This window comes from Phascolarctos cinereus, unplaced genomic scaffold (assembly GCF_003287225.1).
Source record: "Phascolarctos cinereus isolate Bilbo 61053 unplaced genomic scaffold, phaCin_HiC Scaffold_5;HRSCAF=322, whole genome shotgun sequence".
Classification (NCBI taxonomy): domain Eukaryota; kingdom Metazoa; phylum Chordata; class Mammalia; order Diprotodontia; family Phascolarctidae; genus Phascolarctos; species Phascolarctos cinereus.
In genome coordinates, this window is record NW_027555958.1 from 276,281,842 (window position 1) to 276,304,782 (window position 22,941).

At 38.7% G+C, this 22,941-nt stretch overlaps 1 protein-coding gene across 1 annotated transcript in view; it reads right to left on the reverse strand.

Annotated features, from left to right (window-relative positions):
• Nucleotides 1-15,582, reverse strand: part of PRKCA (protein kinase C alpha) — a 502,485-nt gene extending 486,903 nt beyond the window's left edge. Inside the window, exons 1-2 of the mRNA XM_021000935.2 lie at nt 14,690-15,582; nt 11,558-11,589 (exon numbers count right to left, since the gene is read on the reverse strand). Coding sequence (XP_020856594.1) covers nt 11,558-11,589; nt 14,690-14,862 — 205 coding nt within the window. The 5' untranslated portion in view covers nt 14,863-15,582. The remainder of the gene's footprint in view (nt 1-11,557; nt 11,590-14,689) is intronic.
• Between the last annotated feature and the right edge of the window lie 7,359 nt (nt 15,583-22,941).

Consider the following 22,941-nt stretch of genomic DNA (forward strand, 5'->3'; position numbering starts at 1 on the left):
TATACATATATATATACGTCTGTACATACATATACACACACACCCTCACTAGCAATCAAACAAATACAAAAAGGTAGTAAAAATACACAAAAATAATAAAAACCTAACATTACTGGAAATATGGGGAAACACACTTGTACATACCTAGTGGTCCTGTGAGTTTGTCCAGTCTTTCTGGAGAAAATATAACAATATGTAATAAGAGCAATAAAACTTTACATCTCTTGACACAGTAATTCCATCTTGGGTATTATACCCCAAGGAAATAACTCAGAGGAAAAAACATATTTTACATAAAAATGTTTTTAATGGTGCTATTTATAATAAAAAAAAAACCTGGAAACAACACAAATGTCATAAGATAAGGGAATGGCTTAGCAAACTGAAATGTATTAACAAGACCAATTTTATACAACTCCAAAAACCACAAGAACACAGACTACAATTATGCCTAGAAATGTTTAGATGAAATAATGTTAACTGAAAATAGCAGAATAAAATAGTTTGTAGATACCAATTTTGGCTCAATCAATTAATGAATCAGTCAACAAGCATTTATTAAGTGCTTACTATCAGGCAGTCACTGTGCTAAGCACAATGCAAAGAAGAATAAGAAAAGTTTCAGTCTTAAAAGAGTTTACATTATCACTGGGGAAACTATTTACATAAATAGGAATATTCAAGATGTTGTTGTTTGTCCTTCATTTTTGAAGAAGACCAATGACATCATGGGTGACTTGACTCATGAGCGAATGGGATATAAGTGAAGCAGAGTTGTACAAAGTCATCAGCCTCACTCTCTCTCTCAGAGTCACCCAAGTCCAATGGCTAGACAAAAGTCAAGGTGACTGGCAATGGCCCAGGATGCAATGGACGAGGTTTGAGTCCTGGAGGTTCCCCTCAACTTGGTTTAGCCTATCTGCTAAGACAACTGACCAGGCACGTGGCCACTAAGCACGCTATAACTTCTTGGAGCAAGGTGAGAGTTGAGTGCCAGGTGGACACCAAGGTGGATGAGTAGCCCTGAAAAGGGCTTGGCAAGCCCTCACACCAGAAGTGCAAGTCCTCCTTAGACATCCCATATACCCTATTCCAGATAAGATACATATAGAGCATATGACCTCAGATGGAACAGCACTAGCACAGGAGGAGACCAGGCTACGCCTCCAGGAGTAATTGCTGTTTGAACTGAGGCTTGAAGGAAGCCAGAGATTGTAAAAATTGAAGGTGTGGAGGTAAAGTATCTCAGACAAATGGAACAGTTAGTGCAAAGGGAAGGAGGCAAGATATGGAGTGTCCTGTTCAAGGAATAGCAAGCAGTAGCTAAACTACAGAGTGTATGGAAGGAAATAAAATATAAGATGACTAGAAAGACATAAAGGGGGCAGACTGTAAAGAGCTTTAAAAAAACCAAACAAAGCAGTTTATATTTTATTCTAGAAGCAACAAGGGAGCCACTGGAGTTTCCAAAGTAGGAGATTCAGAACTAATTTTTAGGAAAATCTCTCTGGATACAGTTGGAAGAGTTTTGAGGAAAGGAGACATAAGGGTTGGGGCTGTGTGAATAAAGAAAACGAGTCTTATCAAGAGAGGTGAAGTGGAAAAATTGCAAGTTTGTTGTATCAATAGTTTACTTTATCTGGGCTTTATTATTCTGTCTTCTTTTGTTTGTTTTTCTAATCCATATTCATTATCATCACAATTCAATTCAACAAATATTTATTAGGTACCTACCTACAAGAGGAACAAGGAAGAGTCCCAGCTTTGAAGGAATTTCCATTGTCCAATCATAGTTCAGATCTGCTTTGCCAGAGGCTATTTGACTAAGACTTTTTAAAGAGACAGAATTAAAATAAAATTCTACCACTAAACCATTTACCAGTAGGAACTAATTGTCTTTAAGTGATCAAAAGGAAATAGAGCTAGCAGTAAATGAACTAGCAAAGAAAAAAAAGCTCCAGGTCCTGATGGAATTAAAGAATTCTATCAAACTTTTAAAAGAATAGTTACTACCAGTACTATATAAATTATTCTCAGAAACTGAAAGAGAAAAACCTCTCTTTTTTATGAGACAAATATAGTACTAATATTAGGCCAGAGAAGATTAAAATACAGAAGGAAAACTATAGACGAATATTAATAATAAATACCAATTTTTTAAATGTTAGTAAAATCTTGTCAAAGACTATCAAAATTCATCCAAGATTTATTCATTATGATCAAGTTAGATGCATATCAGGCATGCAAAGTTGGTTCAACATTAGGAAAATAATCAACATAGTAATATAACAATAAAAACATTCAAAACCACAGAATTATCTCACTAGATGAGGAAAGAGTTCTTTGACAATGAACAACACACATTTATGCTAAAAGTCCTATAAATCACAGGCACAGAAGGAGCCTTTTCAATAATATAGTGGGACCAGAAGTTCCCTAACTTCTCTGAGACATCTTCCTCCCCCTAAAAAACCTGATTGGCCCCAGCTTCTCTCATGCAGCTTCCTGGTCTGCAGGTATAAAAGGTCCCAAAGCAGCATGTAGTTGGCATCTCAAAGACTTAGTGAGCTCTTCAGACCATGTCAGCCATCCTACCCAGATGAGTGACTGACTAGATTCTTAGGTGAAGATGAGTGCCCCTGTATCTGTTGCATATCCTTGCTGTATTAGGGCAATGTAAACCTCCTCCTTTGTTAAATGTTCAGTGACTTTTGAATGCCTCTTTCTTTCTAACACAGAACCTGAACTGACAGGGTGCTGGATTTAGACCTGCACCCACAACAAACATAAAAATCATCTATCTAAAACCAAAAGCAAGGATCAGATGCAATGACATTCAAAGGAATAAAACAGATGACATAAAAGTTTTCTCAGTAAATTAGTAAAAGCAAAGATTGCGCACTCCTCCCACTACTATTCAATATAGTTCTAGAAAGGCTAGCAATAGCCATAAGACAAGAAAAAAAAATTAAAGGCATTAAGGCAGGCAAAGGAGGGATAAAACTATTCCTGTTTGCTGATGGTATGAAGGCTTACTTAGAAAATCATAGGGAATAAGCAAAGATAATAATTGAAACATTAGTTTCAGTAAAGTTGTAGGCTATAAAATTTATTCACAGAGCTCAAGAGCATTTGTATACAAACACACACCCAAAATCCAAGAGGCAACAATAGAAAGGAAATTCCCTTACAAGTAACTACAAAATGCACAAAATATTTAGGGATCAATCTGCCAAAGTGCACAAAATACTTGCATAGATTAAATTATAAAGTGTACCTTAAAGAAATAATGAACAGCTGGAGAAATTAAATATCTGGAGGAACAGTCAGTGCTCATGACTGGCCTATGTTAATAGAACAAAAAAGACAATGCTACAAAAATTAATTTACAGTTATAATCATACCAATCAAACTATCAAAGAAATACTTTACAGAACTAAATAAATAATATAATTAATTTGGAAAAATGAAAGACCAAAAATATTAAGAGAAATAATGAAAAGAGGTAGGGACAAAGGAGGAAAAGCATTTTATCAAAACAATCTGATACTGGTTGAAAAATAAAGAGTGTAGATCAATAGAACATAGAAAAAAAAGCAGAAATATGGGTCTCAAAAACCAGAAAACATAGGTTACATAAAGTCAGTTAAGCCTACTTTGTACCTGGCACTTTGCTAAGTGCTTGGAATAAAAACAAAAGATGGTCTCTGCTCTCAAGAAGCACAATCTAATGGAGGAAACAACATGCAAACAGCTAAGTACAAAAAAGCTATACACAGGATAAATTATAATCAACAGAACGAAGGCAGTAGAATTAAAGGGGATCAGGAAAGACTCTCTGTAGAAAGTAAGATTATAGCTTATTTGAAGGAGGCCACAGAAGCCAGGAGGTGGAAATGAGGGACAGCATTCCATGCATGGGGAACATCCAGGGGAAATGCTAGGAGTCAAGAGTTGAGAACACTGTGTTTGAGAAACATCAGGAAGTCCAGTGTCACAGAAGCACACAGTATGTGAGGTGTATAAAGTATAATGTGAAAGAAGACTGTATTGAAAGTTATGCTGACTCAGTGACCCATTGTTCCCAGACACGCTTGTTAATCAGTGTGGGGAGAGGCAGTCCCCGGATATCTGTCACTTAGTCAAATCACCACTGTTTGTACTTGGAAATTTTCACATACTCCTACCTTGGGGAGGAACTGAGATGCAAGGGCCCAACCTCTATTGCTGATATGGACCTATCCTAATTGTCTTTGTTCCATTATGAAAGTTATCAATAAAAGCTGGCTCCATCTCTTAACTATCAGTGATCAACAGTGATAAGCCAACAAGAGGTTGCTACCTTCACCTAAACTCCTTTTAACTCTCTTTGTTCTGAATTTTGCCTCCTTAATCAGCAAAAGCTCAAAGAATTTTCCTTTCAACAACTCCCTATCTGACTGAAAAAAAAACTGCTTGGAAAACTGGAAAGCAGTATGGAAAAAGTTAAGCTTAGTTGTTGACCTAATAATATATTCCACAATAAATCTCAATGGATATGTGACAATAATATTAATCATCATACCATTAAAAAATCAGCAGCAGAGAAGCAAATCATATGCTATTCACAGCTATGGACAGATGCAAATAAGTGACAGAAACAATTATAAAATATAAAATGGATACTGATTATATGAAACTGAAAAGCCTTTGCACAGATAAAATTAATGCATCTAGGATAAGGGAAGTGTTCAAATGGGGGGAAATTTTTTTGTATCAAATTTCTCTGATAAGGGTTTGGAAGGCAAGATTCATAAACTAATATATTTATATAAAAGACCAAAATATTCCCCAATAGATATGTTCCAAAAATATGAACAGCTTTCAATGAATTGCAAAATGTTTGCAAACAACCATATGAAAGAATACTCCAAATCATTAATAATAAAATATAAATTCAAACAACCCTGAGGTTTTACCTCATTCCTAGTAAACTGGCAAAAGATGACAAAATATGTGAATAATCAATGTTGGAGGGATTGTGGGACTAGCTATATACTACCATAATATTTCACCTGATATTGTTGGTGGAAAGCACCACTTTGGAAAGCCCTTTCAATTATGCAAAAAAAAACTGGCTAAAATATTCCTGCTCTTTGAACTAGAAATTGCCCTCCTAGGCTTATATTCTGAGAAGATAACTGAAAAGAAGAAAGTCCTTATATACATCAAAACATTCACAGCATAACTTCTTGTGGTAGTGAAGAATTAGAAACAAAGCAGATGTCCACTGATTGGGGAAAAACTAAATAAATTATGGTACATGCATGAAATGGAATACTACTGTGCTGTAAGAAATGATGAGTATGACGTATACAGAAAAGTACGGAAAAATTGACCGGATTTACATGAGAGAAGTAAGCAAAGCCAAGAAAACAATATATACAATGATTGAAACAATATAAATCACCACAATCAAAAGTGAATTTTACAAAATTCCAACAAATTAGCATGGCCCTGAGGAAGAGAAATAAGAAGAAACTCCCATCCTATACCCTTGCTGAAGTAAAAGGCCCACAGGTGCACTGAGGCATGACATGTTGCATACATTTTCAGACTATTTAGACATATTGATCAGGTTATTAATCCCTTTTTTTCTTTAAAAAAATAGTATTGTTATATGGGATTGTTCTCGGAGAAGAGAAGGGAGGGGACACTGGGAGAAATTCTGGTGATATTAAAAACAAATACCAATGAAAAAGAAAATTATTATACATTGCTACAGTTTGCTAAAGTCTAAGGTAAACCAACCCAGAAAGAGGCATACCTATTTTTAAAGATTTTCACAGAAGACAGTTCCACATCCCCTCTTGGAAATATTACCATATTATCTTTTTGCATGACTGAAGACTATAAGACTCTTTTTTCTCCCTTCTATTTGATTAAAATTATTTTATTCTCTTATTTTATTAGTCTAGAATTTTACTATGAGTGAAACAAGCTCCCCTCTGGCTTTAGATCACCTTATTTTCATAAGTTTCTCAGCTCAGATGTACTAAATGTGATACCTTTTCTGCTGCAAACTGAGCTTCTTCCTCCATCAAACACTGTCTTTCATTCTTATAGATCAAACATGAAACACCCTTTTACTCACTGTAGCTAATGGAAAGATCTACTGACTTTTAAACTAAAACACACACTAACAGGAAGGGAGGAAAGTAATAGATTTCTCTTAGAACTGTTAACCACAAAACCTCACTTCAAGGTATAGGTTAAGTAACAATACCTGCTAAATTCTTAACAGTGAGATGATTCAAGACAAGGACAGAACACAAGAGCAATCTCTAAAGCCAGTGAATGTGGCAGTTCCTGACCATCCATGTTCTGATCATTTAAATCAATTCCTATTGGTGAATGGTCAGGTGGCAGAATTTTATTTTAATGCTGTCTCTTCAAGAAGTCATAGTCAAATGAACCCTGGCAAAGCAGGTCTGAACCTTGACTAAATAACAGAAATTCTTTCAAGGTGGGGACTCTTTTTGTTTGACCTGCACCTAGATACCTGATAAATATTTGCTGAAATGAATTGTGATGATAGTAAGTAAAGATGAGGAAAACAAACAAAAAAAGATAAAATAATAATGCCCAGATAAGTTAAACTAATAGATAACAGTGAATTTTAAAAGATGCAATTCTGCACATTCAATAATCAAGCTACATTTTCAGGGTTTGTTTCTATGCTGTGTAACTAGAGACAGCTTTTGGTTTTGCTAACCCTGAAGGGAAAAAGTGGAGTTGGCTCATTCCCTTTTCCAACCATGAGAGTAAGCAGATCATATTGTTTCAACTACTTGGCCCAGGAGGAAAGGAGAAAATAACCCAGTCATCTGAGCATTAAATTATACCATACAGTACTGTGTTGTGACAACTGCTCTCGAGATACTTTAGGACTGAATACACCAGCATAGTGACAGGATTCCTAGATGTCAGCTCCATCTGCATGGTAATCCTCCTAGACAAGTTACCCACCCTCACTACCTCTGTTCTCTTAACTGAATGGTGGGACATTTACCTGCGTACTCCACTAGCCTCACAAGGATGGCTGGAAAGTTAAGCAATATAAATAAATAAAAGATCCTACCAAGCTCTCTGAACTGTACCAAAATCAGAATGTGACAAAAGGAGGCATATTACAGAGTTGATTTTAATTAAAACAAGACACATACTTAACCTTTGGAAACTACTTCAAGAAAAATATTCCATTTCATCATTGTCTAAAACTCACTGACTGCCTGCTTACTGAGTCAACTGCTCTGCATTTCTCTTTTTTCACAGAGTAAGCATCTCACAACAGGATCCTCCTGTGTAAGCTGCACAGGGAAGATCAGTTTTCAGTGCTGTACACCTGTGCTACCACATAAATAAGAACATTAGGTAAGTTCCATTAGGTTAAGCTGTTATGAAACCAATGGGAATAATTTGTTAAACAGAACTACAGAAAAAAAATCCCAGCTTCCACTTTTGTATTATTTAAATATGGGAAAGCAAGACAGAATATTTCAGGCTTCTGAAAGATAATACTTCCCTCTCACTGCATGGGTTTACCCTGTAAGATGCCATAAATTATGAAGTCAGGTTTAACGATTAAAATTCTATTCTTTCTTCAACCACTATTCTCTTAATTGCTATTTAGCTTTTACTGGGTAACAATAACATCAGACTTTATGGTTTAACCTCATTTTATGGACATGGATATAGGGATTAACTAGATCGGCTGGAAGAGTCTCTTTAAATGCTGAACTTACTTTACATATGTGTACTATTGATTTGTTATATTGTGTATTATGTAATACATAAATGTATAATCATAACTTGGGGATTGGGGGATAGACCCATGATTTTACTTGCGTAAATAACTTCAAGTAAGGATGCTTCCTCCAACAATTCAGACTTACCACCATTCCTGTAGAATAACTGTTTGGAATTCTATCTTTCCTTGTCTCCACCTCTTGGTTTCCTTCAAGTCTCAACTGAAAACCCACATTCTACAAGAAGCCTTTCCTATATGTCCTTACTGCTAGTGCCTTTCTCAGAAATTGTCTATTTATCCTGCATATATCTTGTTGGTATATAATTGTTTGAATGTTTTCTCCCCTGTTAGGTTGTAAACTCTAAGAGAATAAGGACTTTATTTCTCTTTCTTTATATTCCTAGTGCTTAGCATAGCGCCCGACACAAAAGCTTAATAAACGCTTGATGATTGGCTAATTTATTACTCTGAAATTTATAGTCTAAGAGAGTTGCCAGGGGTTCGGGAAGGTTGTGACTTCCCTAGGGTCATACAAATAGTATATGCATCAGAGAATGGACGTGAAACAAGTCTTTCTGACTATAAGGGTCATTGTCTAGCCACTATTCTCTCATAAAATGTAAATTACATAATGATATGAGAGACAGTGAGGTTTAACAGATAGACTTAACTGGATAACAGTCAGCCTGAGAATCAAAAAGATCTGGATTCAAGTCATCAGAATGATAGCTGTATATAGGCTGTGTTACTATGGGCAAGTCCCACTTAACCTCTGTGTCCCTAGGCAACTCTCTAAGGCTAGAGGTAGAAAGGAGATGTTTTTCTGTACCACTGGAGGACAATACTGTACCCATGAGTTCCCAACATTATTAAAATCACAGGCTGTGTGTGTGTGTGTGTGTGTGTGTGTGTGTGTGTGTGTGTGAGAGAGAGAGAGAGAGAGAGAGAGAGAGAGAGAGAGACAGAGAGAGAGACAGAGACAGAGACACGATGACTAACAATTCTATATTAAAAACAGATGTGCCTCACTTTACATGCTATAGATGTCATGCCAAAGGGTCTTGCTCAAAGTAAAGCCCAGTTTAAATGCAGGAGAGAACCTCATAATTTAAAGAAGTGATGTGGTAATCCTTTAGTAAAACAAAGAATATTTGTGGAATGCAAGTGATTCCTCCCAAATTTAACTGTTTTGTCAATCCAGATTTTCATTTATCTGGTTTGCCATGAGTTACACTTGCACACAAAATAATCTCCTAATATAGTCATTATAGTCACACTATAATGCTGTCCTATAGATAAAACAAGAATCTAATGAGGTTCTTTTCTATTTCCCAGATCAAATACTCTTAAAGGGGATTCAGGATCTTAGAGGGGATCCCATAGCTGCAGAATGAATTCCTCTAAAGATGAAATTTTTTTTTAAGCAAGATTCTGGTAGCTATGCTCAGTTTCTCTTAGATCTGAAAAGCAGAGAAGAATCCAATAGTCCATAATCTACTCAACTAATTGCTTTCTTAACAAGGTGCCCTAGAGACCCAATGAAATCCCACATCCACACCATCGAGACTCAATATTATAACAGATGCAGTAGACTTACAACAGGCTAGCTTCTGCACAATGCCAAAAAGCCACATCCCAGCTATTAAAGTCAAATTACTTGACTTCGGGAAATGGTTGCTGCTGCTTCTCTTCCTTTAATCTACACTAAAAGAGTAGCACAGTATCTAATTATTATTCTCCTCTTACTTAAAAAATATTTGCCTAGACATATACTGTTAACTTCCCAAAGAATTCATTCACTACGACTTTTAAAAAGAATCTTGTTGTAAGAGAATGCAAATATTAGGGAATGATCATATAAGGAATCCTCAAATTTAAACCGTGATTACAGGGTGAATATAAGAAATGGGCCTCACCTTATCTTGGAGTTTTGAAAATGTAACTAATTATGAAAATAATACTATGAGAAAATTAAACTTTAAAAAAGAAAATACAGTATTTCTGTTTTGTTATAGCTGTTTTCAATAATTTGCTTACTGAAATGAATAATATTAAGACTTTTCAAGTCAAAAATACTTTTTTTATCTTTAATTCATTTTTAAATTTGTATTATTAATTTAATAGTCATTAAACAAATATATCAATATATCAAAGAACAAAAAAAATGGGATTTTTCTTTTATAGACCTGTGATTTTATTCATGTAGGAAACTCTCTCTACCAACACCAATCTATAGCTACTCTGGAACTTAAAGTTTTACAGAATTTCCTAAAGCACTTCAAGGTTAAGTGAACTGTCCAGGGTCACCTAGCCAATATATATTAGAGGCAGGATATGAACCCAAGTCTTTCTGACTTTGAAGCCAGCTCTCTATCCACTATGCCATGACCACCTCTCAAAAACAAGATTAGTCTATGGAATTATGAGCTTCTAGTATGCTCAGCTTGTTTTTTTTTAAGAGTATATAAAATTTAACAAGGTAAGAAAATTCCACTGTCTGTGTCCTCTTCTGAACTGTCAAAAGCATTTAACACACAGCTAATAAATAAAACTTATATCCTGAATGGGAATATGTGGTTTCCAGTTTAGTAAATCACCAAAAAATATTTGACAAAGGGACTAGACAGAGAGTGAGCTAATAAATCCTAAAAGTATGCATGATTCATCTAAGTAAAGGCAGCTAGTTGAACAACAGATGGAACATTGGAGTTGGGGGCTGGAAGACCTGAGTTCAATACTGCCTCAAATACTTAATAACTGTGTGACCTTGGACAAGTCAAATAAATCTCTTAGCCTAAGTTATCTTATCTGTAAAATGGGGACAGCTGAACCTGCTTTACATGGTGTTTTTTGTTTGTTTGGTTGGTTTTTGAGGATCAAATGAGATAATATGTGGATGATGCTTGGCAAACCTTAAAGCTCTTTATACAGACTCACTATTTTTATCATTATTATTAGGTAGCAGAAATGACACTCCAAGGGGTATGGAAACTTTGAAAAATTAGAAATTTTGCATGAATTTAATGCTACTCTAATCAAAAGCACATTCCCATAAGAAATTATTTCTTCTTCATGAAGGGGCATTATATTATTTGATGAGTATTTAAGGAATATAAAAGTGCTGCAACATAATATTTTAAGTTGCTATCCTATCAGTTCCATTATGTTAGTAAGTACAAACTTGGTTCTGCATAAGGATCAGGTCTACAGTCATGATGAACTATTTAAAATCCATTTAAAAATTGAATGCACTATCAAATGTGCATACAATTTTAAAATGGATTTTTAAAAGTTTGACACAGGGACTCTGTGTCACCTAAAATGAATTGCAATCAGTACAACTCAGTGCATAGGTAAAACAGATAATGGTGAAAAACAAAGAACAGGAAAGAAAAGCCATATGAATATAAAGTGGATCCATTTTCCTAAACACCCACACACAGACACAGTAGTTTCTGACAAGAACATTCCCTGAAAAACATACAGAAAGTTTTTTTTTAAAGAGGAAGAAATGCTGCCCTGTACGGAGATTAGGAGTATTTCTTTTTGTAAATTATTTTTTTTAAGACCCAAATACCCATTCTTCATATTTCATGGCATTTAACCAATTAGACAACCATATACTTTTCCTGCAAGGAAAAAGCTGACTTGATATACTTTGCCTGTCTGATGTACTCATTTCATGCCCTAGATTTCATCATTTCTACTAGATTTAACAAAATCCAAGACAGTATACACACATCTAGCCAAGAAAACCACATCACTTACCTTGGCACTGGAAACCTTGTTTTCCAAACCCCCTGAAAAAAAAAAACAGAAAGAACAAAAATGTCTTAAGAAATTTTGTGTTGAATAATAACATTCAAGGAAAATAAGGGGCAGGCTATTCTTACACATTTAAAGGTTATCCAATAAAACCCTCTGGTCTTGTAGCAAAAACATACTTCAGAACGGTGAATGCTCGGATTACCACCTCCATAGATTCAACTTTGGAAAATACTTCCACCAACTACCCTGGAATTTTACAGTGTCACAGTTTTCAGCTTTGCATACCTATGATGTTGATACTCAGCTTTCAAAATGTTACAGGTATGACATTAAAAATTGTACTATTTGTTTCAAAAGTACATGTACTGGAACAAAAAGCAATTTTATTCCTTTATCACTAAAGCCTTTTTCTCACTCTACAAACAGCTTAACTAAGTGTATAAAATTGTTAAAAGTTTAAAATATATGGACTTCTCAAAACCTAGAATCTGTGAAAGTAAACTTTCTTAAGGTTTAACTTTGGCTATAAGTGCCCAATCTTACAAATAAATCGTTGTATCTGTTGTTTGCACTTGAGATGAGTAACCGTTTAATATTTACTGAGTTAACCTTATGTAGACTTGGTTTTTTTGGAATCATTTGATATTATCTGTGTCCAGAGTAAAAATGATTTCAGGATAAAAGCAACTTAAAATAGATATTAAGTTGCAAAGCATTTCTTTCCCAGCCAAAAACGATGAATTAAAAGTAATTCAGAAATGCAGATTAGAGTGCTTTCTAATATGATACACTAAATATAAATATTTAGCTTCACTACTTTCAGACTCAAATAAAAATTTTGTAAATGCAGAAACTAGAAATCAACTGATAATTAGAAAATGTTGCTAGACCACACTAGCATAAGTGAAGGTAGGAACTGAAGCAATTGTCCACATACAAGGCAAAAAAAAAAAGGAAGGAAGGAAGGAAGGAAGGAAGGAAGGAAGGAAGGAAGGAAGGAAGGAAGGAAGGAAGGAAAGGAGGGAGAGAGGGAGGGAGGGAGAGAAGGGGGAGGGAGGGAAGGAAGGTAAAAAGAAAGAGAAAAGAAAAAAGTTTTACCACAAGCATCTAGATAACAGAAGTAACAATAGGGGCAGGGGAATTGTTTGAATTGTCTGGATTTGCCGGTCAACACAGAATTTTGTTCCTTTAATCTCTGATAGTAGGAAAATGAAGTATATTGGAATTTAGTCTTTCAATTTAGCAGCTTTCCCAAGAACTAAGCAACAGAGTTCTATTTTTAAAGAATGTAACAATAAAAAGAAAGCATTAAGAGCCTGAAGTAAGCAAAAGATACCTATTTAATGGAGATAGTAAGCACTCCCTTAAAATATTTGCTGTCTTCCTTTGCCCTGATGCTCTATCTTTTTTCATATAGCCACATCTATAACTACCCATTCCATTGAGTATAACAGCTTCATTCGAACTATGAATTCTGATTTGATTCTTTTTTTTTAAATGCCATTCTTTTTAGAAGGACAGCACCAACCCACCAATTTAAGTCAATTGTCCAACACTGACAGATTTACACTGGGGTACTACTATATTTTCATCCCTTGGGGACAAGAAGATGCCTAGAGGAAACAGCTGGCTGGAGTTAAGATGTAGTTTCAATGTGTCTTTTAGGGTCCAGGACCTAAGGAACTACATTTAGCAAACTATTGCAGACTGCCTACATGTACGAACAAGAAGCAGAAAAAGATGTATAAAGTAACAATTTGGAAGGAGGGGGTGAGGAAGAACTACTTTCTCCTACCTAGCAATCTTATGCCCAATTGGACATATCTTTAGTTTTAAATAACTATCAAGTGCCTTTATTCTTTATAGCACTTTTTTAAAATAAGGAATCTTTTGTCATCTACAGACTTGCAAGGCTAATCTTGTGTTGACAGGGTGTATTTTAAATGCCTCCTGCCCTTTGCCTGCTCTGTTTTAATGCACCTCCTCCCCCACCACATGCTTGCAACAGTTTGCTGCGCTCGGTCGCTTTCTCGCGCTCTCTCTCTCTCGCGCTCGCTCTCTCGCTCTCGCTCTCTCTCTCTCTCGCTCTCTCTCTCTCTCTCTCTCTCTCTCTCGCTCTCGCTCTCTCTCGCTCTCTCTCGCTCTCTCTCTCGCTCTCGCTCTCTCTCTCTCTCGCTCTCTCTCTCTCTCGCTCTCTCTCTCTCTCGCTCTCTCTCTCTCTCGCTCTCTCTCTCTCTCTCTCTCTCTCTCTCTCTCTTTCTCCTTCCTTACTCAGAAAAGTCGAAGTCTTTCTGTGCCCAGCAGTTATAAGCTACCGTAGGCGGGGGCACAAGGTTCAGTGGAGTGTAAGCTAGAAGGAAAGGCACACACAGGGAGAGTCAACACACGCCCTCTGGCAAAGAGGAGGCTCGGAATGAGTGACAGCACAGTTGCAGCAGCTCCTCAGTTTCTCCTGTCTGTGGTTCTCCCGACAAGATCTGGGAAACTCTTCTGCCTTTAGGTTTTAAATTTTTTTTTTACTTGGTCCACATAGCCACACACCATTGCTCTACTACCTGTGTGAGTGTGCGCATGTAGAAGAGGGCAGCCTGAATTTATCAGCATCTGTGTGTATGTGTGTAAATGCCAATGCCTGGCAGTGCCAGCCTCTACTTCATAGCCTGTCAGGGAATGCCAAGAAGAAACTATCATTGTAGACCCCGCCAGTGGGTTTGTCACTGCGTGGAGGGGTGTCAATAAAGTGAATGAGAGTAGGTGTGGGTGTGTTTGTATCTTTTAGTGTGAGTGTCCATTGGTGTTTCTCTGCCACTAAGCTCTGTGGGAGGATCAGCCTGCGTGTGTGTGTGTGTGTGTGTGTGTGTGTGTGTACACATTACTGTCCAGCTTTCCCCAGGGTGTCTGAGTGTGAGTGTGCATGGGTGTGTCAGCTGAGTGCCAGGGTATTGAATGTGTATAGGTGTAAAAGTGCAACTGCCCACGGGCACCTCGGGGTGAGTATGTTGGTGAGTGTGCCTGTACCAGTGCCTCTCTCTACCACCACCTCTCCCAACAGCGCCCCGCCTTACCCCACACCTCCCCCCTCCCCCGTCCGCCACTCTCTCAGACCCCAGCCCAATCGGGGCGTGCGCCTACCAGATGAAGTCAGTGCAATGGCTGCAGAAGGTGGGCTGCTTGAAGAAGCGGGCGATGAATCTGTGGTCCTTGACTTCGTGCACGTTCTTCTGCCTTAGCGCCCCTTTGCGGGCGAAGCGGTTGGCCACGTCCAGAGACTCTGTGGAGTCGTTGACCGAGAAAACGTCGGCCATGGTCCCCCCCAAACCACCACCTGCCTCCCCTGGGAAAGCCGAAGCCCAACGAGGGAGTGGGGAGGCTGGAGGGGAGCAAGAGGTGCTGGACACCTTCCCTCCGCTCCCCGGAAAGAAGGAAAGGCAGGAGCCCCGGGGCCAGGTGGGGGACCAGGAGGTCCTGGCTGGAGAGGAGCAGACAGTGCCCGATCCGGCACGGCCGGGGCTGCTGCTGCTGCTGCTGCTGCCGCGGGTCCCGGGGCCGCCGCCGCCGCTGCTGCTGTGCTCCGGCCGCGGGAGCCCCAGGTGCCGGTGCCGGAGCCCGAGCCGCCGCTGCGCGCGCGCCCTCGCCGTCTCCGCTCTCACTGACAGCCCCGCTTGCTCCGCACAGGCTTCCGACTCAGCAGCGGCGGCCGCGGTAGCGGCGGGGCTGCTGCTGCCGCTGCTGCTGTTGCCGCTGCTGTTGCCGCTGCTGTTGCCGCTGCTGTTGCCGCTGCTGCTGCCGCTGCTGCTACTCCTGCTGCTGGTGGTGGTGGTGGCAGCAGCCTGAACCGGCCCCGCCGACTGAGCATGCCCAGAGTGTACGAGAGTGTGTGCGTGTGTGTGTGTGTTGGTGTGTGTGTGTGTGTGTGTGTGTGTGTGTGAGAGAGAGAGAGTGTGTGTGTGTATGTGTGTGTCCCGGCTCCTTCGCGGTGCAGGAGTTAGTCATGGGGCGGATTCAGAGTCTCCATGTTTTCACCGCAGCCCGGAAAGGGGGGTGGGGTTGGGGGCGTGGGGGCAGACAGAATTTGCAAGAGGAGGAGGAGGAAGAGAGGGGTGGAGGACGAGAAGGAGTAGGAGGAGGAAGAAGCTTCTCGGCGGCCAATCTGTCCGCCTTTTTCGTTTGCTCCTCTTATTCTTTTTCTCCATTTCTTTCTGCTTTTCCTTTTCCTTTTTCCTTTCTCCTCTCCGCAGTTTTCTGCACATAATGTTGTGGCTAGGGAGGACCCTGAAGATCGTATCCCTATCCCCCGATGTTGCAGATGAGGAAACTAAAGTCTGGAAAGGTTGAGTGACTTGTCCAAAGTCGCACAGCTACTTAACTGTGTGGTACTTGAACCCCCCGAGCCCCAAACTAGTACTCTTTTCACCGTACCATGTAATACCAAGCTTGCTTGAGACAGTGTACACTTCCAGGATTAGTAGACATGCAACTCAGCTTTCAAGCAAGCCTTTTCTCTCCGTGGCTGCCGGCCTGCCTGTCTGTCCCTTTCAACACCTACCTCGCTGGGTTATTGTGAGGATCAAATTAGATAATGTTTGTACAGCACTTAGCACATTCCCTGGCACACAGTAGGTGCTATATAAAAGTGTATTCCCTTCTTTTCCCCTTCTATCTCTGCCTCTGTGTTTCTGTGTGACTGTCTCTTTCAGTCGTACGCACTGCTGGTAAATGTTTCTATACTTCCTTCACCATTATAAGGATGTCCCGGGAGAGTTGGTATTGATTGCAATGGTTCAGTACTCATGTTTATACTTCTCTGTGGTGGAACATAAGGTATTTCAATTTCCATGTTATGAAATTCCTATCTCATGTATAAGGCACCATACATATGTGAGGGAAGGTATTCATTTAAAATAATTGAATGTTGAACTTCTCAGCATGAAGAACTCATTAGCTAATATACTAAAAAAAAAAAAAAGAGGGTATGTAGATATCTCATTTTTTTAGCCCAATTAGTCTACAATGTGGGGATTGTATCCTCAATGGACTATAGCAGGACTCCAAGGCGGCTGTGGCATAATTCTAAGGGGTAACTAATAGGAAAATGGAAAGATAGGTCTCAGGCCTGTGACAGCTAATTGCAAGGCTTGTCTCCAAGACAATTCCACAGACTTCTTCATAGCCCAATACTCCTCCACTTTATTCGGTCCCCCCCATGGCTGGAGGTGAATGCCTGTGGTCTTCAGTCCCTTGGGGGCAGTTATAACCAAATCAGGACTATGCAACCTGCACCAATATCCACAGACAAAATTTCCCCACCCCATTGAATAAGCCCAGCCTGCCCCCAGGTCGCCTCAGGCACCCTTTGTAAATTTTGTGTTCTAGAAAGTGCTCAGGGGCTGGTGAATAAGAGCTGTCATCCCATCCTGCTTTTTATTTTCAGTGGGACAAACTGAGTAGCACAGAATGAACAGAAATGAATAGATTTTGATCTGCATCACTAATCTTGTTCCATCATCTTTCCCCCAAAGCCACTCCATCTCAGCACTTCCCTATTTCTGTAGAGGATACCACCAATCTTTACAGTGACTCATGTTTAATTTAACCTCTGTCAGCCTTGACTTCTGACTCTCCCTCACCCCACATATCCTACGTTATCAAACCCTATCAATTATATCCCCACACAATCTTTTCTGTCCATCCCCTTTTCTATACTCAGACAGCCATCTCCCTCTCTCAAGCCCTCATTGTTTCTCATAGGCACTACTGTATTAGACTCCTAATTGGTCTGCCTGCCTCAATTCTTTCCCCTGTTCCAATCAATCCATCACATAGCTAACAAACTGATATTCTTAAAACGTGTCTGGAGGGGCAGCTAGATGGCACAGTGGATAGAGTACCTGGCTTAGAGTCAGAAAGACTCATCTTCCTGAATTAAAATCTGGCCTCAGAAACTTACTAACTAGGTGACCCTGGACAAGTCACTTAACCCTTCTTGCCTCAGTTTCCTCATATGTAAAATGAGCTGGAGAAGGAAATGGCAAACTAGTTTTCTTTGCCAAGAAAACCTCAAATGAGGTCATGGAGTCACACTCAACCCAACAACAAAGACACCTCCGACTAGGTCATTGCTCCACTGAATAAACTCTATTGGCTATCTATTGATTCTAATATCAATAATTTCATCTTTATTTTAAAATTTTTATTTACATTTTGTGTTATATTCATAATTATTAACATGTAGCAATGTAACTTACAAATAAGTAAATACAGACATATGTAAGGTGAATACTTTAAATATTTTTCTGGACTTTTTTTTTTAGGCAGTTGGGGTTAAGTGACTTGCCCAGGGTCACACAGCTAGTAAGTGTCAAGTATTTGGTCTGAGGCCAGATTTGAACTCAGGTCCTCCTGACTTCAGGGCCAGTCCTCAATCTACTTCGCCACCTAGCTGCCCCAGTATTTTTTAATTGATAGAATGCATAATCAAAAAAGTTTGGAGACTACTACTTTTTACAATGATTAATATGTGCGTATATCTCATGATGAGTAATCCTGGCTAATTATTATATTATGTATATGATAACTTGGGCACAATGTTGAAAGCCTTCCTTTGTTTAACAAAAGATTCCAGACTCTTAATTTAGAAAATAATTTTGCATTCTGATGTTAATTACTATAGAACATCCTGGTACAGGGTATAACCAACAGATTTGCAAATTACCAAATAAAACTGCATGAGTAACAATAGTGGGTACTAACATGCAAAGACTTTACAGGGAAATATAGTAAATAATCACCTGTTGAAAATTTAATAGTTTTTTTTTCTTGAGGACATAAAAATAAATGAGGAAAACAGCCATCTCATGTCCATTCTTGACATTATTAATTTCCCCAAATTCAAAGGACAGATTGACAAACACAACATCCTGAAAGAGAACATAGCATCTCTTTTTTTACCCTGGATTAATCTACAGAAGCTAGTGGAAAATAATCCACATTACCCCGGTGTGTCCAAAAGCAATAATCCATTGCCAATTTCATCATTAGGATTATTGACAATGAGGATTGTCTAAATCAATCACGGAATCTCAGAGTTGTTAAGGAAAGTCAGTGGCCATCTGGCTCAAGGAATTCTCTTACAGCCTCCCTGACCAGTGGTCATTCAGCCTCCATTTGAATACCTCCAATGAAAGGAAACTGACTGCCTTCCAACATCTCGCTCTACTTTTGGACACTTCTCCCCATTATATTCTTTGTACTTAAATCTACCTCTTTCTAATTTCCACACACTTCTTGTTCAGCCTTCTGTAGCCAAATAGAACAAGTCAATTCTCTTCATCATAGCCCTCTAAATACTTTAAAACAGTTATCAGTCCACTCTGAGTCTTTTCTTTTTAAGCTAAACAAACCTCGTTAGTTTCTTCAACTAATATTCATGTGGCATATGTATAAAAAGTAATATTGAAAACAGACCCTCCACCCTGGACATCATTCGTGAGGCCTGCACTGCCTTCTCTTAGTCCTAGCTCAGATAACAGGAGATAAATGCCAAATAAGCAGTAGGAGATAATTGCTCTAGGGGTTAAAAGGAAAGAGATAGAATTGTAGCTATAATGTGTCATGCACAGTAGAATGGAATGTTAACAGCTTGGAGTTTCCCAGAGGGGCCGGCTATGGGGACTCAATGCCCAGAACTTGCAATTAATCCGGCAATACACTGTACGTGTACATGTGTGTGTATCATATATTCACATAGGTATACACACATATGTGTATGGAAATGCAAATGAGCAATCAAAAAACTACTTTAGAAGGATAAAATGTTTTCATTCTAATGAATAGTAAGGGATGAGAATGATTTGTTCCAAGGGCCATGAAAGCAGCTGAAGCCAGCACTGTGGAGCATTTAGAGCTTAGTCAGACATCAAAGACACAGAGGTCATCCACTGCATCCCCGGGCCATTAACAGTCATCTTGACTGTTGTCCTGTCACTGGACTTTGATGACTATGGAAGAGTGAGGCTGATGACTTTGTACCACTCTGCCTCACTTAAAGCCAGTTCATGGGCAAGTCAAAACATCACCCATCACCCACTATTTTACCCCAACACTGTGATGTCATTGGTCCTCTTCAAAAATGAAGGATAAACAAAAGAAATTATACAAAGGGTCCCTCAGAATCCTAAAGTCACTAGGGGCCTTAGAATCAAATAAGATGGAGTGTCTGGTCTGGGAGTGGTTTTTATTATGTTTTTATTATCTTAAAAGGAAAAGGAAAGAGATGGGAAAGGATACACTAAGAATGGGAGAGGGGTCTTATCTCACATACTTGGTGGGGTATGCAAGTAGAAGTCTATATAAACGTGGAAAGAAGCAGGCATCATTTGAACATCAACTTTCATTTGAACTGGTCAAAGGAAGAAGAAAACACACACATACATACACACATGAATTTAGTGTAGAAATACATTCCACTTAATGGGGAAACAGGAAATAGGGAAAGGGGAAAAGAAGAAATGAAAAGATAAGAAAGGTGAGAGCTAAGGATGGTTTAGTCATAAGCAAAACAAACCCAAAGTTGGGGGAGTGTCATGAAGATGGGTTTCAGAGGGAAAAAGGGACAAGAGCTTATGATTATGGTCTGGGTAAAAGAAAGAGAATAGGGGCAAAGGAGTGGAAACTTTGCATCAAGCAGTGAGCATTGGTGCTGACATTCTGTTCTGTACCCCTCTTCTTATTTTTAAAGAGGGAATGGGGAGCAAAGGGAGGAAAAGTATGAGAAAACAGGTTTCAGGGAAGTACATAAATTTTGAAAGATTTTGCATAAACAAATCCAATGTAGCTAAGATTAGAAGGGAAAGAAAACAGTTAACTGTGGAAAAAAATCTATGTGGCCAGTTTCTCTGATAAAAGTCTTATTTCCAAGTTATATAACAGACATTCAAATTTATAGTAAGAGCTGTTCCCCAAGTGGTAAATGTTCAAAGGATAAATATAGACAAAAATCTAAGCTATCAATAGCCATATTAAAAAAAAGACTTAAGAACTAGAAAAATGCAAATTAAGGCAACTCTGAGGTTCTATCTTATACCCATCAGATTGACAAAATTGACAAAAATGGAAAATGATAAATGTTGACGGAGCTGCAGGAAAACACTAATTGCACCAATTGGTGGAGCTGCAAATTGGTACAGTCATTCTGAAAAGTAATTTCAAACTACGCCCCCCAAATTATTTAACTGTGAATACCCTTTGACATAGCAATACTACTATCAGTCCTACACCCCCAAAGACATCTGAGAAAGTAGAATATGTCTTATATGTACAAAAATATTTGTAGCAGATGTTTTTGCAGTGGCAAAGAACTTAGAACTAAAGTGGAACCCATCAATCAGGGAATGGCTGAACAAATGATAGTACATAAATAAAATGGAATACTTTTGTACTATAAGAAATGAAGAAACTTGGGAAGATATGTATGGATTGAAGCACAGTGATGGGAGCAGAACTAGGAGTATGATTTACACTATAATAACAACATTGTAAAAATGAACAGTTTTGGAAGTCTTAGGAATTTTGATCAGCCCAATGATCAGTCATGATTCTAGAGGATAGATGAGGAAGAGTACTAACCATTTTCTAATAGAGAGATAATGTACTAATATGCATGACGACATACAGATTTTTGGATGTGGCCAATGTAGAAAATAGTTTTGCTTGACTATACTTAATTGTTATAAGAGTTTTGTATTTTTTAAGTGGGGGTTGAGGTGAAAGGAAGAAAAATGAATGCTCTTTTCCTGAAAAAAAAATTAAGAATTTTAAATATAAAATGAAATGAAATGCACAGAAGAGTACAGAAGGAAGGCTACAAAGAAGCACATATAAGCAGGCTGACTTTGAAAGCTACATGTTAACTTTATTATATACTTAAAAAAGAAAAGAATTTGTTGTTGAGCCATGTGCTACTCTTCACAACTCCATGGACTGTCCTTGGGGTTTTCTTGTCAAAGATACTGGAGTGGTTTACCATTTCCTTCTCCAGTAAATTAAGGCAAATACAGGTTAAGTGACATGCCCAAAGTCACACAGCTAGTACGTTTCTAAGGCTGGATTTGAACTCAGGTTTGTCTTCCTGACTCCTGGCCCAGCACTTTATCCACTGAGCCATCTAGCTGCCCTGTTAAAAAAAAAAAGGGAAGAAAGAAAGCTATATACAACAGGAAACTATCATTTTATGTACAAACTTCTTTCTGTATTTGACTCTGTATATGGAAATGCCCCTCTTTTGTTATTTCGTTAAAGTTAAGCATAAAAAGAAAAATTTTCAAAAGAAAAGAAGCAGACACCTAGCAGCTCAGCAAGCAGAGACACTGCACTGACAGGAAAGTAGCTACACAAAGTCTCTATGAAGAAAAAAGAATTAATAGACCCTGCAGTACCAGAACTGTGAATTTTGTCATACATGCATTCTACATATGTGCCTCACTATCACTGTACTCTTAATTTGAGCCCACTCTTCCCATGGCTATTTTGTGTATCTGTGGAAGAGTGAGCACCAAATTTATGGGAGAAATATTTTGTAATTACTATTCTTAATATGTAGGGCAGCTACATGGCACAGTGGATAAGTTCCTGGCCTGGGATCAGGAAAATTCTTTCCCTGAGCTCAAATCTGGCCTCAGACACTTACCAGCTGTGTGACCCTGGGCAAGTCTCTTAACCCTGTTAGCCTCAGTTTCCTCATGTGTAAAATGAGCTGGGAAAGGAAAGGGCAAACCGCTCCAATATCTGTACCAAGAAAATCATGAATGGGGTCGTGAAGATTCAAGATTCACAAAATTCTTAATACTCCATTTTAGTAAATGCTTTTACTAAGAAAAAAAAGAAAGAAAGGAATGAGACACAGTAGGGTAAGATACCCTGCACCTATCCCTTCTCCAGGATCAAGTCACTGAGGGAGCTCCCTTGACCTAGGTAGAGGCAGGGCTTACTCTACTTGAGAAGTTAAGGCATGGTCTCCAACAGTTTAAGTGCTGTGGGAGACAGGGTCCTTATGACAGCATAAACATTCAGAAACTTCACAGGTCTAAATGGTTCTTATTCCTTCTGTGTTTGTCCCTGGGAATTGGCTCACCTGCTTCCCTTTCCACCTTTTGCTTCCCTTTTCTCTATACACATATGTTCTTAGAGATTGTCTCAGCCTGTATAAATTCAATTATTATCTCTGCGCAGGTAACCCCAAAATCCACCCAGGGTACCCTAAAGTCTTAATGCAGATTTGAGCTATTAAAGTTTAAATCTGCATTAACACTTTGGGGACCCCCTGTATATATACCCCTAATCTCTCCTGAATTCCCCTTCCATAATCGCTGGCTGGCCATCTACACTTA